The 23,996-nt window shown below is 39.2% G+C and overlaps 2 protein-coding genes across 2 annotated transcripts in view; both read right to left on the bottom strand.

Moving 5' to 3' along the window:
- elmod3 (ELMO/CED-12 domain containing 3) overlaps positions 1-19,324 on the bottom strand; it is a 30,102-nt gene extending 10,778 nt beyond the window's left edge. Inside the window, exons 1-8 of the mRNA XM_057832522.1 lie at positions 19,262-19,324; positions 12,999-13,730; positions 12,483-12,554; positions 12,324-12,398; positions 9,970-10,039; positions 1,189-1,251; positions 991-1,079; positions 15-138 (exon numbers count right to left, since the gene is read on the bottom strand). Coding sequence (XP_057688505.1) covers positions 15-138; positions 991-1,079; positions 1,189-1,251; positions 9,970-10,039; positions 12,324-12,398; positions 12,483-12,554; positions 12,999-13,034 — 529 coding nt within the window. The 5' untranslated portion in view covers positions 13,035-13,730; positions 19,262-19,324. The remainder of the gene's footprint in view (positions 1-14; positions 139-990; positions 1,080-1,188; positions 1,252-9,969; positions 10,040-12,323; positions 12,399-12,482; positions 12,555-12,998; positions 13,731-19,261) is intronic.
- Positions 19,325-19,585: 261 nt separating this feature from the next.
- On the bottom strand, positions 19,586-22,240 carry star (steroidogenic acute regulatory protein). Its single transcript, XM_057832041.1, has 7 exons — positions 22,110-22,240; positions 21,879-21,986; positions 21,624-21,754; positions 20,981-21,139; positions 20,713-20,897; positions 20,546-20,639; positions 19,586-20,445 (listed from the first exon to the last, which is right to left on the bottom strand). The coding sequence occupies exons 1-7, from the start codon at positions 22,171-22,173 to the stop codon at positions 20,326-20,328; spliced, it is 861 nt and encodes a 286-aa protein (XP_057688024.1). The 5' UTR covers positions 22,174-22,240; the 3' UTR covers positions 19,586-20,325.
- Positions 22,241-23,996: the final 1,756 nt, after the last annotated feature.

Here is a 23,996-nt window from a genome sequence, read left to right as displayed (position 1 = left end):
AAACACATGCTCACATTGCGCGATGGCAAAAACAAGGTCCCGCTCCTCAGTGAGTTCCCTGTGTAGTCGAGGGGGCCCAAAAAAGAAGTGTGTGATGGCAGCGAGACCTGTCCTGCGAATAGTTGGCTGGATGTTTTTCTGTAAATGTGTGGGGGGAAAACAAAACAACAAAAATCAAAAGTAAAATTTTTACTGTTCTGTAATCTATAGTAGGGCTGCAGCTATCGATGATTTTAGTAGTCGATTAATCGATGAACTAATTAGTTCGAATAATCGAGTAATCGGATAAGGAACATGAAAAATGAAAATACCTGGGATAAGCCTCAAACGGTATTTAAAAAAATAAATAAATGAGGATCTATGTACAACAAAAGAACAATTGACTAACTTACATAGCAAAAGTCCCCTATCTTAAATGCTATAAAATACTAACTTTTTTTTTTTTTTTTTTCAACACTGCTCCTAACTGATGGTTCAGACTCATATTCCCACAAAAAACGACTAAATATACCTATAAACTAAATTATTAATGTATTAAAAAAAATTAGCCCAAACAAAAACTTAGCTTATGTTGGTCTTAACAGGGAGCAGTTGGATTCAGCCATGTAAAATGAGGCAGACCAGAGGGCAGTGTTCCCACCCTAATCTATAAAACTAAATGCAAACACTTTCAAAATAAACCATTACAATGCCACTTTAATTAAACGAATACTCGAAGCAACAAAATTTAATTCGAGTATTTTTTTCTTATCGAATACTCGAGTTATTCGATTAATCGTTGCAGCACTAATCTATAGTAAATTTGTGGACATTATCAAGTGTGGAATAACTATTTTAGGATTCTGGGGAAATCATTTCAATTGTGTTTGGTATTTACTGCTTTACTACTTTTAAATGTCAACTGGAAGACTGAAAGATTACAGTTGTATTAAAAGAGCTCCATTAACATTGAGATGAAGTCATAATATAAGAATGCCCATCATTGCTTACAAGCAAGTCCCCAAGATCTGTAGTTTGGAAGTACTGGAGAGCTTCATTGAAAGAGATGAGTGGTGTTGGGTTTGAGTCCTCAGTGAGAGCTGGGAGAGTCCAAAAAAAAAAAAGAAAAAAACGTTTTAAATTCCTAACAATAATCACCACCAAAGTGTTGGGAAAAGTGGGTGAAAACAGCTGTTTGTCAACTCTGACCTGGTTGGCTGTTCTCCAGAGCCTCCCACTCTTCTCTGGCCTTTTCCAACTCCTCATTTTCTTCTAGAAACACACACACAAAGGTGACCTAAGAAAATACTCTGACTCAATGGACCGTCTAATTCAGTGATTCTCAACTATGGGGCCACAGCCCCAATCTAGTGGGCTTCAAAATAATTTCAGCTTTGCACCTGAGGGGCAAAAAGCCGATAAATTTGCGCAAATATCGTTCACTCCTGCGAAGAATACATTCCCGAATTTACACGAAAAGGACCTAAGGAGCCGCCGTCCAAGACATAAAACACCCCTATGTACTGTCCCAGAACCATTTGGGTCCTCACACAATATGCGATACAAGGCTCACGATAAGGATGATCTCACAATATGGCGATATAACAATTATCGATACATGGGTCAGGAAATCATTCTAGCATTCTAGTCTACAAAACAACTAATAAACAGAAAAACAAGCTATTTTCATCCTTCTGCTTTGAATTGGGTTTATCACTAGTAGACGTCCAGTTGTTTGAACTGGGAGGGTCTCAACATTTGTTCATTCGCTACCATCCCTTCCCCATCAAACGGATTAGACAACTATGGTAGTCAGTGGCAAGCAATGAATTTAATTTTGGGGCATTCCAGGTCATTTCCTGTTGATTTCTAGTCATTTCCTGTTGATTTTGGGGCATTTATGAGCGAGTCCCTTTAAAATTTGGGTTACATAAAAAAATCAGTCAGGAAGCTGCAGCAAGTACAGAATGCTGCAGCCAGAGTCCTCACAAATAGATGGAAACTGGACCACATTACACCGGTTTTGAAATCGTTACAGTGGCTTCCAGTGAGTTAAAGGATAGACTATAAAATACTACTGCTCGTCTACAAAACACTTAATGGCCTTGGACCAAAATACATTCTTGATTTGTTAGATTCCTATGAAACATCTAGATCCCTAAGGTCGTCTGGAATCGGTCTCCTGTATGTTCCAAGAATAAGAACCAGGCAGGGTGAGGCAGCATTTAGTTATTATGCTCCTCACCTCTGGAACAAGTTACCTGAAGGTCTGAAGTATGCTCAAACTGTTAGCTCCTTTAAATCAGGGCTAAAATCGCTTTTGTTTAGCACTGCATATCCATACCTGTCTATATATTTCAATCTATTTGCTTTCTATTTCTCTTGTGCTTATCTCCATTGCTGATTTCAATTATTATTATTATTAGTAGTAGTAGTATTTTTTTTTATTCGTGATTAAATGTGATTTTTATGTATAATTTTATTTTCCATCGTCTTTTATGTTCTATTGATTTTAATGTGATTTTTATGATCTTCATGTGATGTAAAGCACTTTGACTTGCCTTATGTTGAATTGTGCTATATAAATAAATTTGCCTTGCCTTGCCTTACAGAACAGGAAGTGACCAGGGAATCTCTCAAAATGAATAGACAATGACTCACACGAAACGACCTGTAAATGACCAAAAACAAGCAGAAAGTGACTTATGAATGCCCCCCAAAAGCTCCGAATGCTCTGGTTTTGAATGAACCAATGTTAATTTGTCCCTCGCAGTCTAAATGGTTTAACGCTGTCAATGGCAGCCAGCCATTGTTAACAGAGACACTATTTTAGTGGAAGATTTTGAAAGCAACTTGTCGTTTTTTTTTTTTTTTTTTTTTTTAAACAGTGACACCTTTTTAAAACGATATATATCAATTCTTGGCAGGAGCAAATCGTTAACCTTTTGGAATACAAAGTATCACTATACAGTGAGGGGCAGAAGTATTTGCACCCCTTGTGATTTTGCAAGTTCACCCACTTAGAAAATAGGTAGAGGTCTGAAATTCCAATCATAGACGCATTTTCACTCATTGACATAATCTAAAAGAAAATCCAGGAATCACATTGTATGATTTTTTAAATAATTTATTTGTAATTTACTGAGGTACATAAGTATTTGTACCCCTGAGAATCAGCACACAATTATGACACTCAAAGAGTTGTCAGTCTACCTTAAAAAAGTCCACCTTTATCCCATGAGTAACCACCCACCCACCACCCCTTTAAAGCTCATTAATGTTACCTGTGCACCCCAGTCAGTCAGTCATAATCCAACTGCTACCATTGGCAAAACTAGAGAGGTTTCGAAAGACACCAGATAAAAAAATGGTGGCGCTCCACAAAGCTGGAAAGGCTATGGGACCGTTGGCAAGCAGCTTGGCGAGAATAAGTCAACAGTTGCAGCAATTGTTAGAAAATGGAAAATGCTAAACACGATTGATAATCTACCTCGGACTGGGGCTCTATGTAAAATCTCTCCTCGTGGGTCATCACTCACAATGAGAAAAGTGAGGGCTCAGCCTTGAACTACACAGCAGGAGCTGGTCAATGACCTGAAGAGAGCTGGATGCACTGTTTCAAAGGCTACTGTCAGTAGAAGACTACGGTGCAATGGTTTAAAGTTTGTTCAGAAGATTGCCCTGTTGAAGACCGTACATGTACAGGCCCGTCTGAAGTTTGCCAGGGACCATCTGAATGATGCAGAGGAATCATGGGAGAAAGTTATGTGCTCAGATGAAACCAAAGTGGAACTTTTTGGTGCAAACTTTACAAGTCATGTGTGGAGGAAAAAGAAGGATGAGTACAATCCCAAGAACACCATCCCAATGTGAAATATCGGGGTGGAAACCTCATGTTTTGGGGCTGCTTTTTGGCAAAAGGGATAAGACTGTTGTACTGTATAAAGAAGGATGAATGGCGAAATGTATCGTCAGATTTTGAGCCACAACCTCCTTCCCCCAGTCAGAGACTTGAAGATGAGTCATGGCTGGATCTTCAAATATGACAATGATCCGAAACATACAGCCAAACCGACCAAGGAGTGGCTGCGTAATAAGCATATCAAGGTTCTGGAATAGCCTAGCCAGTCTCCAGACCTCAATCCAATAGAAATCTTTAGATGGAGCTAAAACTTTGTGTTTCTCAACGACAGCCCTGAAACCTGACAGATCTAGACACAGGCATGAAAACGGGTCAGGGGTTAAAAAGGTGAGAAGGGTGTGGAGGAAATATGTTACAGTACACTGTACAACCCAACAAAATACTGAGCTCTGTCAACGCACAAGTTTTTTAGCAGGGCCGTGGTATGAGCACCTGCCCGTCTACCGAGACCAGTAGAGGGGCAGATGCTCATACATCAAAAGGGCCACATGAACAAGTATTTAATACACCTTACAACAACATAAACTTCACTTTTAACCAGCAAAAGATTATAATTGGCTGTGACTGTGACATACTTTAATTGGGAAGGGGCAACAGTGAATAGAAATCAACACTGTCATAAACACTTTCTGGCTGTGACTCAGTCACTGCCTCTTTTCTTCCTTCAACCTCTGCATCAAAACGTCCTTCCTCAGCTTGTTTATCTGAGAACAAACCACATCAGATGGTCACTGAGCCACCAACAGCAGTTTCCTCAAAACTATTATTTCGTTATTATCCATATTTGACAACTTTAGCCAAATAATTAATAAAGCAATGACATAAAATGTTATAGAAAATAACATTGTAATTGTGTTTATAATTGTATTTTATACCCGACTATCCTTGCAAACTGTTATTCTTACAAGTGTGCTATTCACCCAGCTGATGAGATATCCACTGCCTTTAGCAGCCTCATCCAACTCCTTTTGTTTATCCTTCAATCTCCTTTCCTTACCAGGCATGTCTACATAATGAAATATAAATCTTAACTTTAAAAAAAAAAATCTGACTCCCGGTAGCTTTTATTTTTAAAGCTTTCTTAATTTCTTTCTCAATAACTATGGAGGTAGATTTGTGTCTTTATCATTCAATCAAAAAAAAGTTGCTTCAACAAAAAAACAAAGGGGCTTCAATCAAAATATATATCTTCAATCCAAAAAATGTCACTTAGTTTAAAAAATGTGTTTGAATGCAAAAATAAATTTGAGACAAAAAGCATTTGAAAACTATTTTTCTTGATTGAAACAACCTTTTCGATTGAAGTAATGTTGTTTTGCGTTTGGGCCACATTTTGGCAATGACATTTGTGTTTTTATTATTCAATCAAAAAATAAGTTGCTTCAAAAAAAAAAAAAAAAATCACTTCGATCAAAAAAATCAATCATAGAAAAAGCTTGCGCATGCGTCAGTCATCGTTTAACTAAGTGAGCAGCTTGAGAGGATTTGAGTAGACTCACTATGAAGCATTTAATAAAGCCAAGCATTTTCCTACTACTTTATTCTTGTTTAAAAATAATTCGGTGGGACAGTAACATTTTTAAATCATCATAATTATTACATTTTGAAGCGCTTAAAAACGATTAATTATACATTGGGGGGAAAAAAGTGAAAAAACGTCTTATATGTGTATCTTTTTTCCAATGCTAAACTGAATAAATAAATTGAACACGCACAAAAAAATGGGGGGGCACTTCGTGGTTTCACTTATCGCGGCGGGTTCTGGTACCCATTAACTGCGAAAAATGAGGGATCACTGTCTTTCTGAAAAGCTTTAAGAAGCAAGAATTCATTCCCACCACTCGTTGGGCCGGTGTTGTGCCAAAAAATAGCCGCCCCCCGTGACGGGAACGCTTATTTATAACGCTTTATTGAGCGTTTATTTAATTTATTTTATTCTATTTATTTGTTAATTTATTTTATTATTGAGCGCCCACACGTCACTCGTACAAACAGCTTTTTCTTACCAATCAATGGACATGGAAATAATTTTCTTGTACCGTGAATATGTATTATTTTACTCTTCTTGAACTAATAAATGTCATACCTGTGTGATTGTCATTAGGATATGGTCATGAAAACCTGTAGACTAATACATTTCTGTTCAAAGATGGTTATGTGGCCCAATCCACGATTTGTTACTAAAATACAGTACTAGTATTTTGTGTAATTTATTTATTTAAAACTGATTTACAGACGTAAATCCTTTACTGTAATGCGTCCATGAAAACATTTTTTGTTTTCACCTCAATAAAGCGTTATAAATAAGCGTTCACGTCAGGGGGGACGTTTCACGCGGGGCGGCTATTTTTCGGCACAACACCGGCCGTCAGCTCAAGTCCCAGCCGAAAATACCGTGCCTCAGGCGGACGACGGGATCGATGCGAGGCGCCCCCCTCCATCCGAGCATGCCGCTTAATTTGACTCAACAGTGTGTTGCTTCGTTTATATTACTGTTAAATACACAAGCTTGACGCTAACTTAACGGGAGCTATTTTTTCACGGGAGATTTGGCTAGCTCTGGCAGTGTTCAACGCAAGCTGCAACGAACGGCAGTAACTTTACTATATCGCAAAATATGAAAACGAATGAAACCATTACTCACCAAATTCAATCTGCTGGCAAATGCAGGCAAGTGTGGTTGCTGCGCTGTGGTTTGCCCCAGCGTGGATAAGGCTTGCTTTTTGTTTTCGCAGCTTTGCAGTGCAACCAAAGGCTCTCCAAGCACTCTATGTACACGTAAAGAGTGCGCGCAATTGGAATAATGGAACGCAGTTTGGGCCTACGATTCGTTCTCGTCAGCGAAGCAGCCAGAAGGATTTGCTGACTGTCCAAGTGTCACTTTTTTAAAGGACCGATTTTTGAAGTGCTCAGTTTACATACTAAGTTAATTAGATGATAATAATAATAATAACTTTTTGAAAAAAAATCTTCCGACCCCCGCGCCCCCAAAATAAATTTCTCCTCGGATCTACACAATTCACGTAGGTCACCCTTTTTTACTTCAAAACGGTGAATTTCGCCGAAAGGTGAAACATTTTCATGCCTGTAGACAAGATTTGTGTGGAGGAATGCGTCAAAATCCCTGTTACCGTATGTGAAAACCTGGTGAAGAACTACAGAAAACATCTGACCTCTGTAATTGCAAACCAAGGCTTCTGCACTAAATATTAGCACTGATTTTCTCAGGGGTTCAAATACTTATGAAACCCCAGTAAATTACAAATAATTATTGAAAAACCATACAATGAGAGTTAGATTGTTTTTTTTTTTTTCTTAGATTTTGGCTAAGAGTGTGTAAGAGTGGAAATGTATCTATGACTGAAATTTCAGACCTTTACCTATTTTCTAAGTCGGTGAACTTGCAAAATTACAAGGGGTGCAAATATTTCTGCTCCTCACTGTATATCTCCATTTCGAAATTTGCTCACACCCCTATTATACATTCTGTAATTACTAATAACACTATAGCCAGGGGTGCACATAAGTGGTCCGCATGCGCGCATGCGTACGGGACGTAGACCAACGCGCTGGCCCTCAACGGCTTAGATACGCTTTTGCATACCGATGGCTGACCACTGTATTTGCAGCGGACACGAGAAAATAACTTCTCAAAATGTCGAAGAGGCAGCCACACTGAGTAATTACTTCCGTGTTCCCCCACCCCCGTCAAAAGACAGACGACAGAGACGTCACCGGAGCTACCGAAAAAAAGGACTTTTGCTGAAAAGTGGCTATAGGATGTACCATGGCTAGAAGCAAATGATGCTCGCACGGAAATGTGGTACAAAATGTGCCGTGAGAATCCCAATGTCGCCGATAAGAGCAGCGCATTTTATGTTGGGTCAAAGAATTTCAGCCATCCAAACTTTGAAAAGCACGAAAAAACAGAGCGCATGTGGCAATTACACAAAATATCGATGTCAAACAGGACCCCACTCACCCTATGGACAAGTGGCGGAATAAAGGTAATGAACAGCGAAATGCACTGACAAACGTGTTTTTGCTCGCATTTTACAAAGCTAAACATGCACGTTCAATGAGGTCTTATGAGGAGGACATCCCACTTTTAAAAAGGCTTGGAGTTAATGTGGGAGCCGCATAATGCCCTTTATTTTGAATAGGTGCTTTTTATTTCTTTACATTTCAATTCAAAGTAATGGCAATTTTGTTGTGCCAGTTGATTTTAATCAAGCATTAATTGTTAATATAATTAATCAAAGTTAATTGGCTCTAAGTGAAGCTTGTCATAAATTTATCGCATCGGGCGGGTCGGCTCTCAAGCTCAATGAGGACCAAGTCATATCTCCAGGTCCTCCTCTGAGAACCTGGGCAAAAAAAATTATGTGCACCCCTGACTATAGCATTTAATACAATGTACCTCTGGATGAAACATTCAACTATGTGCGCAGTGGCGCCACCAGGGGGTGGCCAGGGGTGGCCACAGCCACCCCTATAAATTGGTTGGCCACCCCACTTGCCAGTATATCATTAGATTGTTGTAGCATCAGTTATGCATTTCATCCCAAATGAATGCATTCATTTTCTTTTGTTAAATGTAGGGCTGTCAAATTTATCGCATTAACGGGCGGTAATTAATTTTTTTTAACACGTGAAAATATTTATCGCAATTAACGAATTCGCGGTACGACTCACTCACGCATTGCCGCAAACAGCCTACAATGGCGCCGTTTTACTTGTATACAGAGATAAGAGGCAGTGTCAAGTGAGTGGAGTAGATACAAGCATTCATTGGGGCCGTGATTTTAATTGGCAAAAGCGTTGTCATCTCTCCCACAGTAACTATAAATATTGTGTGAAGCGACGTGGGGACGAATGACAGGAGTTGATCTTTTTCTTAACACCCTGTAGTGTACCCAATGCAGAGAAGATATAGCATTTGCAGCCACCACACACAGTCATGGTTACACCACTTCCCATCGTGCATTTGGGCAGAACAGTTAAGTCGCTACAGTATCATTTACTGAAAGCTCAACAAATAGACTAGATGGCAATATTTAGTCACAATATACAAAACAAACTCACATTTATCCTTTAAGAATCACAAGTCTTTCTATCCGTGGATCACTTTCACAGAAAGAATGTTAATAATGTTAATGCCATCTTGTGGGTTTATTGTTATAATAAACAAATACAGTACTTATGTACAGTATGTTGAATGTATATATCCGTCTTGTCTTATCTTTCCATTCCAAAAATAATTTACAGAAAAATATGGCATATTTTAGAGATGGTTTGAATTGCGATTAATTACAATTAATTAATTTTTAAGCTGTGATTAACTCGATTAAAAATTTTAATCGTTTGACAGCCCTAGTTAAATGTACACCTTATGCCTAATATATACACAACGCAATAAAAACAGAATTGTTGTGGAACTCAAAATGTTGACTGGACAGTTATGGACTATGCACATTAAATCATTAGTAACATCAAATATTACACAATACACCAAAGTATATCAATAGCCGTGTCCTTAAGTCTTTCTGATAGTTTACCCCTGACCTTGTTAATGCAATAATATAAAGAAAACCTGAAATTATGGCTTTTAGTTTTGGCCACCCCAAGATTTTAAGTGGCCCCATCTGGCCACCCCTGTGAAAAATTTGTGGAGGCGCCACTGTATGTGCAGAAATTTAACACATGCTTATTTTTATGCTTTCATTCATTTGAACTTTTAATTATTGCATTATTATTAGTCATTTTATCCCATTCTGTGGTAGAACATATGATAATGGTTTAGTTTTTAAACTTGAATGGCCACTGGACAATTTTATAGGAAACTTTGGCCTTAAGTCAAATAGGTTAAGAACCTCACTGTGTCATTAAAACATTCACCATTCATATGATGGGTACAGCTACTTCAGCATCTTTCAGAAGCCCTAAGCACCAAGCCAACAACCCGTATCCCAGAGGGAGGTCTGCACAGTAGCCTCGTGTCTAGGATACGAGACCAAATTCTAGAGGGAATAGGATGTGAGAATAAAGCTGGTTTGTGTGTGTGTTACCTGCAGGTTTAGCTGGGTCCCCTCCTCCTGCAAGTGACTGCAGGAGACCATTCTGCTTGAGTGCTGAAATCTGGACACAAATTGAACATCAGCAACTTTCACGTCACTATCACATTATTTTAAGTCGGAACAAACTTTTGCCGAATGTAGTTTGGATCAGTGCTGATCTAACCCACATAAATACCTTATATGTAACAGCTATACTCTTTTCAAAATATTTAAAACATGATCGGAATTACTATCACAAGTCACACATTTGCAGTTTGACTATAATATTCCAAAAAATTATACCAGCTAAACTCAGACTTTGGCCAAAAGAAATTATATGGTTCGGTTGAGAATATTGGTGTTTGAATATACAATGTTTAATTCTTGTTGTTTACATTTTTATTACATGTGGAGAACTGTGCAAGCATATCTTTTCATTTCTTCAAGAGTCTCATAATAATCTCCTGTTTATTGACTACGGAAGAGTTAAAAACTGGCAGAGAAAACACTTAATTACCTAAGTGTGTTTTAATATGTCTCAAGTGGCTAGGAGGGGTAAAATTATATAATTGTAACTAAGGATGCAACAATACTCCGTTTTATATTGAATCATTCGATACGCCCTCTTCAATTCAATACGCAAAAATATTCGATGCAAATAAAAAGCTCCCAAAATGTATTTTCCGAATTTTTTCTTGTGTGCGCTCGCTAATATGCCCGGGGTGCATCAAAAACTGAGGGCTGTGCCTTGAAAAGCTCTGAAACAGCTCCTCCCCGCGATCAACCCACCTCCTTTCCTCCCCCAAACTGCATGGAGGGCGGAGTGAAGCACGCTGCATTTGTTTGTGGCAGAAGTAACAGACACGACATGGCCAGCAAGGAAAGACAGAAGTTTGAGGAGGCGGCTTCAGCGTTGTACGGATCCGCTGTGTGGCAGAATTTTGGGTTTTCTGGATATGCTATCCCCTCTCGTACATATTTCACACAGACTGTCTTCCCGGATATTTACAACGAAGTCCGCCAAAACATTGTTACCGACTTGGCTGCTACGAACAACCTCGCTTTGACAACCGACAGATTAACACTATGGGACACAGAGAGCTACTACATTGTTACATGATGAACAATAAGTGGCAAATTAAGCGCTCCGTACTTCAAACTCATCCTGTTTATGAAAGTCGATTGTCATATGCTGGTGTTGTGCAGTAATGAGCAGACGTGACATCTGAGGCGTTTGTTAACTTTTTTAATGCACCGACAACTCGTGCACACACACTAGATATCATCAAATAGGAAACTAGATGTGCCTCGTGACACCCCCCCCTCCCCCAAGTCCCTCCCAGATATAGTTGACGGACACACACAGGAAGTCTGTGTTGTTACGTTTGTTATGGTCCGAGTTGCGGAGCTACAATAAACGCTGACTCAAATGAGTTCAAGAAACTAAATTCTGTGCTTTATGAAGAGTGAAAAAAGCAGACTAACACAGACGAAATCATTCTGCCGATCAGAGTGAAGTATTACCAAAACAAAATGGTGATGTCACGCACCGTAATGGTCGGCAACGGATCGCCGCATACATTTCTTCAACACAACGTGGCCGTGTCAAATACAAAAAAATCGTTTTATATATATATATATTTCTGTCTCCATCCATGTACCCGTTTATAATGCGCACCATGATTTTACAAGTTGATTTTGGGGAAAAAAAGTGCGCGTTATATTCGGGAAATTACGGTATACCAGTGACTATAGATAATGCTGCAAATATTGTTAATTCAATACTTGACAAAGATGGACTCGGAACACATATACAATGTTTTGCTCCTACGGTAAACCTAGCTGCTACGAGAGCTGTAGCAATCAACAGTGTACCCCACCTTACTTTACAAACAGATTGTTCTCAGCACTTTTATACAAAATTTCTTCAGATCAGTAAGAAGTAGGCACATAAATATTCTGCACTAAAATGCATGTTTATATGGTCGCATTGTTAATTTTGCTTGTTAGCAAAGTACAAAAAAAAAAAAAAAAAAAACATTGGAAAAAAAATAACACTTGTATTTTTGGTTTCAAAACATTAACTGTATTGAATCGAATCGAAAATCGTGTCCCTCATATCGAAAATCGAACAGAACCGTGACTTAACTTTATCGTTGCATCCCTAATTGTAACCAAGGTTATACATACTGCAAATTTTTGTTTGTCTTGTCTGGTACTGTACTGACCTAAATTACATTTAAATTTTTCTAAAGATGAACCAATCTGAGGTCAACATTTCTTAAAAATCGTTATTATATCTTAAGACGTTCCACTTGCTACAACACATGAATCAATCATTCTTTCTGCTAGCGAAAAGCAATTACCGGCAGAGATGCGAGAGGTGAACAACCGTTGGTGTTGTCTCTGACATTATGACTGATAATCAATCCATTCATAATCTGGAAAGACAAAATCATTTTTGAAGGAGGAGGAAATCTTGAAGGTGGAGAATACAAACAGAATGGATTATTAACAGTACTCACAGGCTTTTGGTTGGAAAGTCCGTTGGTAGTCTCCTCTGATGATTTACATTCAGGAGACAAACTGTTTTGGCCCTAAGAGTACGCAGAGTGTCACATGCAGAAGATGGTTATGAGATGCACACACAATAAAAACAAAAAAACATGTTTAACTCATTGATTGTTGGCGACTAAATTCATGTGGAAGCCTTAATAAAAAGCGACCTTACAAAGGGAAAGCAATCTGAGGATAAGAGAAGTGCTCTGTCAGCTGCCGCCATGGTAACATGGCAAAGCGAGCCAGCGCAGAGATTACAAGCTAAAGCAGTGGAGAAAGCTGTTGACCTTAGGTCTTAAATTAAACACATGTGGGTGAACTGCTAAAAACAAATGAGCTCTCAATTGTTAAACAGTACAGGATAAGAACCCATCTCCATAAAAATGACAATACTAATAAGAGCTAAGAGGGCCAAGACACAACAACCTCAATTTTTTAGTCCAAATAAAATGGTGAGATATGTGGAAGGCCAAATTCATTACCTCAAGGTGGAAAGTGACATCAGTGTCTTCTTCCATTGCATATGAGTGTGTTGACTGGCAAGGGTCTTCCCGATTTTGCCTTTAAAGGCTTCTGAAATCCCAGACTGACGTGGGCTGACAAGCTGCTACAAGGACTACCATGGTTTCTTGAGCGCACATGTGTAGTGATTGCAAGTATTTATGCTTCAATTAGATCAAAACGTCCACGGTCACAAGTTGGACTTCATCGAGTTAGTAACAGATATCCGGGTAGTTAACATCTCGGGTATTCCCTGGGAACTGACGATGACTGTTGGTTCGACTGGTTCGAGAGGCAGACAGCCTCCTCTTATGTTCTCCTAACCTTGAGTGTGCACACGGAGCGGAATGTGCAGATACCAGTCTAGCACCCAGAGGAAATGGCACGTTTCCCGGAACCCTCCCTCCTTCCTCCCATCCACAGATCTGCTTGGCCAGTTGCTTTGCTCCTCATCGCCATCGGAGGTGCCCAGAAGCTGGATAATGACATCGCTTTTCAGGCTTGAGATCTCCTCATAGTAGACACTTCCATTACTTTGGCTCTCGAGACAAATCCAATAAGCACTTCGAGATAGCAGTACACTTTAATTGACTGAGTTATCTTAAGCCTCATGTGAAACAATAAGAAGGCCAGGCATCCGGATCCGGGTCATGGGTGAACTGGCGTTCTTTATGGCAACAATTTTTTGGAGGAGGACTCATAAATTTTACTATCTGCAAAACAAAGAAAAAGAAATTAATCACACAGCTCTCCTATAGACACTGAAAGGCATAAGATATAAAAAGTAATTATTGTCTATCTTAGGAAATTTAAAAAATATATTATGTAAATCATCCATGTATAAACTTTCACCTAAGACACTTTCCCATCAAGGTTTGTTTCTTAAACTTGTGTTTGAAAGTGCTTTTGTATGCATATTAAAGATATTGCTGCAAAATGCCATACAGGCCAGGCTGGTGATGCCATTACATAAATGATCAAAGCGAAGGTCAGAAGTCTATTTCAAGAACCGATGGCTCCAGAGCAAAAATGGCTCTTTTCTCAGATTTTAAGATCTAAATTTCTACAAATTCTACAGAGAGAAATGTGATTACTTAGCCAAATCTCAATGGATTTGAAGTATCTTTTCAGTTTTGTAAAACTATTTAAAATGCATGAGAAGAACATCTGGAAATTAAAAAATTGCAAATTTTCAACCCGAGTGTCTGAAATAATTATTCATTATTAGTCATTAATTAGTCATTATTTAAAAAATATTATTATCAATTAGTTTCACTTAAAGAAAAAAAAAACTATTAGGGATTATTAGGGATGGTAGAGGTACTTGTAGAGCGCTTTTCCACCTTTCAAGGCCCTCTAAGCCCTTTACACTACACCACCACTACCTACTGGTAACCAAGCACCAGGAGCAACGTGGGGTTCAGTACCTTGCTCAAGGATACTAAAACGAGTTCATCAATGTGAAGAATCAAACCCACAACCACTGGGTTGTGGGACACTACCACTGAGCCACCACACCCAAACTGATGTCCCGATCCGATCACGTAATCAGAAATCGGGCCGATCGGGCCATTTTTCATATGATTGGAATTGGGTGAAAAGGATCGGGTTTTTAATTAGAAATTTTTTTTTTTGCTTGATGCTTGTACAGCGCCACATAGGGGTGTGACAAAATATCGAAATGGTGATATATCGTGATACTTTGTATCCCAAAAGGTTATCGATATGCTCCTGTGAAGAATCGAGATATCGTTTTAAAAAGGTGTCAATTAAAAAAATAAATAAAAAATAAGGCTGCCATTGACGGTGCTCGACGCCCAATCCATTTAGACTGGGAACGTTCGTTCATTCAAAACCAGAGCATTCACAGTCATTCGTTTCGATTTTCGGGGCATTTACAGGTCACTTGCTTTTCATTTTAGGGCATTTCCTATTGAGTTTGAGTCACTGCCTATTCATTTGGGTGATTCCCAGGTCACTTCCTGTTCTGTAACGCAAGATAAACAGCAAGTGACCCATAACATACCCAAAAATCAACAAGAAGTAACTGAAAATCAACAGGTAAATGACCTGAAATGGCCCAAAATTACTCATTGCCTGGCATTCGTTCATTCGCTGCAATCCCTCCCACGTCAAACGGATTGAACGTCTACTAGTGATAAACTCATTCCACTTCACAGCAGAAGCTTGTTTTACTGTTTATTAGTTTTTTGTAGAATATCCTAGAATGATTTCCTAACCAATGTATCGCAAATCGTTGTATCGCTATATCGTCAGATCATCGTTATCATTAGCTTTGTATCGCAAATCGTATCGCATCGTGAGATACCAAGAGGTTCCCACTCCTAGCGCCACACCCTCCATCCTGCTAAGCAGTGCATTCAAGCTGTCCAGTGCAGCTTGCGTTTGGTACTTAAAGTTGACCATGATTGACGGGTTTGTAGCTTTGATCTTGCCACAGAAGCCTGGTAGCTCTATGATCAAAGGTACAAATGTGTAAATCATCGTTAACCTTGAAGCCCAGTCATAAGTATGCTGGGCAACTCATTGTATAAGTGATTGGCTGTTTTCAGCAGCATGAGCAGATTTGAGTGAACTCACTCATTGAAGCATTGAATAAAGACAAGCATTTTTCTACATTATTCTTTTTTGAAAATAATTCACATTATCAAGGCGGCACGGTGGGACAGTAACGTGTTTAAACCTTTTGTGCAAAAAAAATAAATAAATAAACTTTTTTTTCAGTGTCGTATCGGGACTTGGTATCGGGAGATTCTCAAAATCAGGTGACTCGGATGCAAAAATATGCAATCAGGACATCCCTACAAATTACTGCCTTTTTCAAAAATCAAACATGCAATCAAAAAACCGACCCAAAACCGATCCCACCGACCCTTACTGTAATAACCCTATCATTTACGAATTCTGTTTTTTTTTTTTCTTTCTTTCTAACCCTGACAGGCCACTGCTAGACGTCCAGTCCATTTTTACTGAGAACGGGCGAATTGCCAGTGGCACTGAAACATGAGCATTCACAGCAAAGTCTTTCTGATTTAGATGAATTGGACGTCTATCGCCATCGATGGCTTATAATGAGTTAAATACTATTTGGAAGGGATCTACTTTAGAGAGTCTCTTGATCATATTTATTTTGATTTAATTCAGTTTTTATTAAAATTGAATTAACATATACATTTATATTATAAAACAACAAACATAAAAATACAATAATGATTAAAATGTGTCAACTTTTGAATAGCTGTCCACTGTAGGAGTGGGAACCTCTTGGTACCTCACGATACGATACGATTTGCGATACCAGGCTCACGAGAACGATCTGACGATACAACGATTATCGGTACATTGGTCAGGAAATAATTCTAGGATATTCTACAAACAACTAATAAACAGAAAAACAAGCTTCTGCTGTGAATTGGAATGAGTTTATCATTAGTAGACGTCCAATCCATTTGAACTCGGAGGGTGGCAGTACCATCCCTCCCACTTCAAACTGATTGAACGTCTATGGCCGGAGTGGCAGCCAATGCCAGGCAATGAGGTAATTTTGGGCCATTTAAGGTCATTTACCTGTTCATTTTCAGTTACTTCCTGTTGATTTTGGGGTATTTTATGGGTCTCTTCCTGTTTGAGTTACAGAACAGGTAATGACCTGGGAATCACCCAAATGAATAGGCAGTGACTCAAACTCAACAGAAAATGACCTGGAAATGCCCTGAAATCGGACAGAATGACTGTGAATGCGCTGGTTCCGAACGAACGAACGTTCCTAGTCTAAATGGATTGGGCGTCGAGCACCGTCAATGCAGCCTTAGAGTTAACTGAGACACTATTATGGTGGAAAATTTTGGTAGCAACTTGTTGGTCCATTTTTATTTATTTTTTTTTTAGACATTGACACCTTTTCAAAATGGTATCTCGATTCTTGGCAGGAGCATATCGATAACCTTTTGGGATACAAAGTATCACGATATATCACCATTTTGATATTTTGTCACACCCTTAATCCACTGTAGTGACCACTGTCTCTGAAAGGGTGAAATGCTTATACATACCGGTCCTTCTCAAAAAAATAGAATATTGTGATAAAGTTCATTATTTCCTGTAATGTACTGATAAACATTAGACTTTCATATATTTTAGATTCATTACACACAACTGAAGTAGTTCAAGCCTTTTATTGTTTTAATATTGATGATTTTGGCAAAAAAGTCAAGAAAAAAAAACCCTATCTCAAAAAATTAGCATATCATGAAAAGGTACTCTAAAGAAGCTACTAACCTAATCATCTGAATTAACGAATTAACTCAAAACCCCTGCGAAAGATCCTGAGGCTTTTAAAAACTCTCAGCCTGGTTCATTACTCAAAATCGCAATCATGGGCAAGACTGCCGACCTGACTGCTGTCCAGAAGGCCATCATAAACACCCTCAAGCAAGAGGCTAAAACAGAAAGAAATTTCTGAGCGAATAGGCTGTTCCCAGAGTGCTGTTTCAAGGCAGTCTGTGGGAAGGAAAAAGTGTGGCAGGAAACACTGCACAACCAGAAGAGGTGACCGCACCCTGAGAAAGATTACGGAGAAGGGCCGATTCCAGACCTTGGAGGCCCTGCAGAAACAGTGGACTGAGTCTGGAGTAGAAACATCCAGAGCCACCGTGCACAGGCGTGTGCTGGAAATGGGCTACAGGGGCCGCAATCCCCAGGTCAAGCCACTTTTGAACCTGAAACAGCAGTAGAAGCGCCTGACCTGGGCTACAGAGAAGCAGCACTGGACTGTTGCTCAGTGGTCCAAAGTACTTTTTTCAGATGAAAGCAAATTTTGCATGTCATTCGGAAAGCAAGGTGCCAGAGTTTGGAGGAAGACTGGTTAGAAGGAAATGCCAAAATCCCTGAAGTCCAGTGTCAAGAACCCACAGTCAAGTGATGGTCTGAGGTGCCATGTCAGCTGCTGGTGTTGGTCTACTGTGTTTTATCAAGGGCAGGGTCAATGCAGCTAGCTATCAGGAGATTTTGGAGCATTTCATGCTTCCATCTGCTGAAAAGCTTTATGGAGATGAAGATTTCATTTTTCAGCACGACTTGGCACCTGCTAACAGTGCCATAACCACTGGTAAATGGTTCACCGACCATGGCATTACTGTGCTCAATTGGCCTGTCAACTCTCCTGACCTGAACCCCATTGAGAATCTGTAAGATATTGTGAAGAGGAAGTTGAGAGACACAAGACCCAACACTGTGGATGAGCTTAAGCCCGCTATCGAAGCATCCTGGGCCTCCATAACACCTCAGCAGTGCCACAGGCGGATTGCTTCCATGCCACGCCGCATTGAAGCAGTCATTTCAGCAAAAGGATTCCCGACCAAGTATTGAGTGCATAGTTGATATAATTAATTGAAGGTTGACTCTTTGGATTTAAAAAACACTTTTTTTGCATTGGTAGGATGAAATATGCAATTTTTTTTTTTTAGATCGGAATTTTGTGTTTTCTTGACTTTTTATGCTAAAATCAACAATATTAAAACAATAAAAGGCTTGAACTACTTCAGTTGTGTATAATGAATCTAAAATATATGCAAGTCTAATGTTTATCAGTACATTACAGAAAATAATGAACTTTATCACAATATGCTAATTTTTTTAGAAGGACTAGTATATATTTTTATTGTATTTAGAATGTCTTCTATAAATATATATATATATATATATAAAAGAATATTTCTCAATAGTAAATGTAATAAATTTATTTTAAAAATTAAAACCTGTTTTCTTTTAAATTATTACTACAATCCGAAGTTTACAGCCGTTTAATCGACACAGTTAGTACAGTAGCTGTCAGTCAGCTAGCAATATGTCAGCTAGCAACCCCTCAGGCGGCACAAAGGCTCAGGTACGACATCACCTCAAGCACCGAATGCAATTGACGCAATGCATGCCAATAGAGCGCTCGGTGTTCGCAGTGCACGGACGAAGGAAACCATGACATAGACATGAAGTGTTTGCAATTGGGTAGCTAAAACCGCCTCGTTATCACAAGAAAAGCCAGCTGTCAGGCTAACTAACGGGCTAAGTGTAGCTCTATTCAACTGGAACGCAGAAGGGAGTCCCAGTGCATATATCAACGCAAATAAATCGCCTTTTGCCTCGGAATCACTTAAAACGGCACAGCACATGAACACGGTGTACTCCTACATGAGCATGTTATGTGATAAGAAGAAGTGAAAAGTACCTCAGTTTCTGATTGTTTCCCCCTCCAATCTCAGCTTCCCTTCCCCCGTCCAGCGGCCACGGTAGCGCAAGTGCATCATGGGAATTGTCGTTTCCTATCGCGAGCCCCAGTTATTACGTCATTGTTCTCTGGCTCAGAGTTACCGTGGCGTGTACCATAGCACAAATTCTCCTCTGCAGACATCATAGTTACATCGCCATTTCCCGCCCTTGAAGCTTGTTAAAAGGATGAAAATGTTGTTTGCTTTTAATTATATCTATTCTATGTAATAAACAATGTGTGTTTCAAATTGAGCAAAGACTCAGCTGAACTTTTGAAGGCATGTAATGGAAGTTTATTTGCGAATCATATCGACAACTATGGGCATATCAATGAGCACAGTGTAAAAAATAAATAAATACAATTGAGTAAAAGTGCAAAAGGTCTAAAAACAATAAAGATCTGAACATGTTATCAGAATAAACTGAGTAATATGCAGGTGAATGTCATAGGGCACTACACGATCAGAGTAAAAACTGACATGGTAACTGATCAAAGGTTAACTCAGATTCAGATTGAAAAATGCAGAACGGACAGAAAAATAAAATTCTTGGCATGCCTCAATGATAAAAATAAAGCTTCCTTTGTATCATGCATAGGGAGATTTTTTTGCATACAATCATAAATAACAACGACATAGAAATCGTTTATTCACTTGGCAGCGTTTTATTGCAACCGCATCAAATCAATAAATAAAGCACTGCAATAAAATGTGCAACTTCAAAGCAGAACGATGCGTTATCACTCTGAAACTATGTGCGGTTTATTCAATGTTTTACTGTTCGGACAGGCTCATGGTTTATTGCAATGAATATGTTCATCGGAATTATGATGTAAGTGAAAGAAAAACTTTCCCTTGGCCAATTGATACAGCAGATATGCCCAGATTTCCCCATGTTTAGTCAAGCAATATATTCATCTAATGTCCCTAGAAATTACTTTTGCCTAATCATAGCATGTTTATGACATGTCTCCTCTGCCACTACCAAATGCCAGATGTCAAAGCATCGGAGGGATGTAAATTGTCAGCAGGTGTGAGCCATCTCCGCGGTAACCTGACAGGCCATTCTTTGCCTGAGGTGGTTGGCAAAGTCCACCTGTGTCTGGGAGAGCACTTTATTGATGATGGTCTTTGGGATCCAGCCCTGCAAATTAAAAAAAATAAAGGCAGAATTAGTTTTAGAATACTCTGGCTGCAATGAAATCCATCACTATGGAAAAGGAAGAGCAGAGAAGACAATGTACCTTTAAATCTATATTTAGTAACCAGGTGAATTTGGTCTTATTTGGGTCTTCACTGCTGGGCTTCATAACTATGCATGTGGGCCCATTCTCTCCCCTGTCAAACGTAGTCATTACTTTTAATATTAGATAATGATGCCGCTTATTTATTCATTCGAGTCTTCCCTCACCGGACCACACCCCTCTGCTCTGGCATCTCTGGATGTTGAGTGGACGTTCCAGCCAAGAAGCAGGTGGAGCCTCGGCGCTTTGCGCATCGAACGCTGACAAAATCCCGAGGCCCCACTACATTGCCTGGTGTATCTCCTGACACCTCATGAGTCACCATAGTGTCCTTGCCGATTTTTTGAAGAATCTGTAGAGTGTGAAATGTCAACAAACCTGCTTTCTCTGTCAGGTGTGTCATAAAATAATGGTGTGCCCTTGATGCTAGCTCACCTTGACCTGCTTCACATTTGGGTTCCACTCCCCCATCTGCTCCATGTTTCCCACCAGCTCTCCGTAAAGGCTGTCAGGATGTTGCTCTAACAGTACCTCTAGTCTGAACACCTTTCCAATGCCAGGCAATACCTTACTCAGGACTTTGTCACCATTTGCCTGAGGGGAATCACAAACATCACTTGATCTGAAAAGTTATAGAGGCCATTTATATCAATATAACAATATCCCATGGCTGTAGTTTTTCAATTTCATGAATTGAAATCTGAGAACTGTAGAATTGAGTAGAGTTTATTTTACAATATTTCGTTAAAATTAACAATAGTTTTAAGGAATCCATAATGATACATAATTTATTATCTTTTTGGCAGTGTATGAGCCACTACACTACTACTAGGTGGTTGAACATTGTAATTTCTTCTTTAAAAAAAATAAAACAAGTAAAGCAATAGTGATAACAGAAAAGTCATAATTAAACAAAATGCTTGTTTGTTGAATTGTTGTCATTAAACAAAGAAAGATACTAATAAAAGGTTATTGAACAGCTTCCAGTTTTATTTCCTCATCTTAATTCACCCCAACTGCCATGTAATATTCAAATATTCATACATTTATTATCTCTGGCTCCTTTCTTGATACTTACTGCAACAGTTTCAACAATCCAGCCTTCCTGCTCACTGAGGATGCTGATAGCTTTCTGCAGTGCATCTTCACCTTGTTTCACATATGACATTTCCTCCTCACTGTATCCAATTTCTTCTCTGATCGGAGAACCTTAAAAACAGATGAGCACCGTATATAACATTTGACATGAACAATTTCAAAGTTTTGAGCCTCAAAACTTAACTGGCTATTAAGTTTCAGCTATATTGCTTAATAAAATAGATAAATAACTTACTGAGGAGGGAACTTCGTCTCCGCACTTGGGTAATCCAGTTACTGGGGCATGGACCTGCAAGTCTGTCCAGTTCATGGTGAAGAGCCACAATTGCATTCTTTCTCAAACCTTAGAGAAGGAGACCAAATACATGAACAGACAAAAATCTTTCATATATGGCAAAATAGATAAATTCTAAGCTGTTTTAAGGATTACTGAAGACTAGTGAATCTATTTCAATCTTGCTCTCACCTCTCATGTTCCTCATGTGCCGGTAGGAAATGCCAGCGCACAGTTTGAAAGTTGCAGGCAGCATTTTGTTTTCACAGGAATATTTTGCTCGAAGAGAAAGAAACAGCTTGGATGTCAGTGCTGTCACATAGGCTTTGAGTTTGGACTGGGGATGTCTGAGTGGGCCTGTGTATATATACAGGATATGCTTACAAGGCCATGTTGCTATCTTCTTGTAGATAAACACACACGAGTGCGCGCGCACACACATGCCTCATCATCTCCCTCTTCCGAGGCCTAAAGTCGCCAAGGTTGTTTCATGTACATGACAAGCAATTCTCTGACTTTCACATATTGTTAGATAACGTCCAGTGCTTAAAGCCCACTGTATTTCTCAGAGAGGTCATTAGGGGAGTGCCTCAACTCATCCATCCAGTATGAAACAGCTCGAAACGTCAGGTAGGGGGAGAAAAACGTGCCTGTTTGGTTTGGCTCCTTTCCGGCTAACCTTCATTATAACTGATATGTTTCCATGGGCTTAAAGCGCATGACATTTGTAATTGATGGTGGGACATTAACCCTGATTTTCTGTTTGGGTGGTCTAGAGCCTCCGAGTTATCTAACACCTGCTTGCCTTGAAAGACTGTGGACAAAAGTCTTGGGACACACCTAAGAGTTATTGAAATAACCAATAACTCACATTTTGTCACATTCATTTGTTCCTACTATATTAGGCAATTTTCTTATTTGTCCTTATTGCTCCAAAAGCATTGAAACAGTAAAGCAATTCCTAACCATGTCATCTTAAAATGTTTGTTACTGAAGTCCTGTTTACTCGTCACTTCATGTTACTATCATCTGCTTCATGATTGTTTTTTGGCCCGCACCTCACCGAAATAGAATCACACTCTGGAAAAATGATGCCCAACGGCATTCTGTATTTTGTCAAGCATCTCACATGTTATGACAACCTTGCTCAGCGCTGCAAGCAAAGCAAAGCAAAGCCATCTAACAGTAATATTGCCTCAACGGTCAAGCTAACACCCAGTGTCAACATTGCATGGAAAGCTGTCAAAAGTCAAGTCATCCGATTAGTGTACTAGGATGTGCGTAATAAAACATCAATCAAGTACCAAATCCCGTTGAAATACTGGAATCCCCATGACCTAAACTTGGCGTCCTTCCACTTGGATTGGAGGGATTACCCATCAGTCTCTGTGGCCTTCTGCAGGGTGAGTTACAAAAGACCCAATTCTATACCAAAGTCATTATTCTGTTGAAATACTCAGTTGTTCAGTAATAAAATACATGCAGCAGGCCAAAGAAGTCTGGAAGTATGTCTGAAAAATACTAATTCACATACATCTTCATTTTTTGGTCTTTATTAATGTACTGTATTTATTAGATATCTTAAAGTAATAAATTTCTACTAGGATGTATGCATATTGGTTATTTTTTTAGGCATATCAACCTGTATGGACAGTATGTAAGTAAATTAAGAACGTGGTAGAGACCATCCACAACATTCACCAAGATGACATGAAATAATAATTTAAAAGACTGGATTTGTATGACTAAATACAAGTAATTCATAATCTACAGTGGTATGAAAAAGTACCTGAACCTTTTGGAATTTCTCACATTTCTGCATAAAATCACCATCATAAGTAAGTGAACCATACATTTAATATTTTGTGCCCCCCCTCCCCCTTTGGCAGAAATAACTTCCACCAGACGCTTCCTGTAGCTACAAATCAGTCTGGCATGTCGATCAGAACTAATCTTGGTCCATTCTTCTCTACAAAACTGCTGTAGTTCAGTCAGATTCCTGGGATGTCTGGCATGAATCGCTGTCTTTAGGTCATGCCACAGCATCTCAATGGGATTCAAGGCTGGACTTTGACTTGG

Source organism: Corythoichthys intestinalis, chromosome 3 (genome assembly GCF_030265065.1).
Source record: "Corythoichthys intestinalis isolate RoL2023-P3 chromosome 3, ASM3026506v1, whole genome shotgun sequence".
NCBI lineage: Eukaryota > Metazoa > Chordata > Actinopteri > Syngnathiformes > Syngnathidae > Corythoichthys > Corythoichthys intestinalis.
Note: the sequence above shows the minus strand (reverse complement) of the source record. Positions and strands in the feature narration are given on the sequence as shown.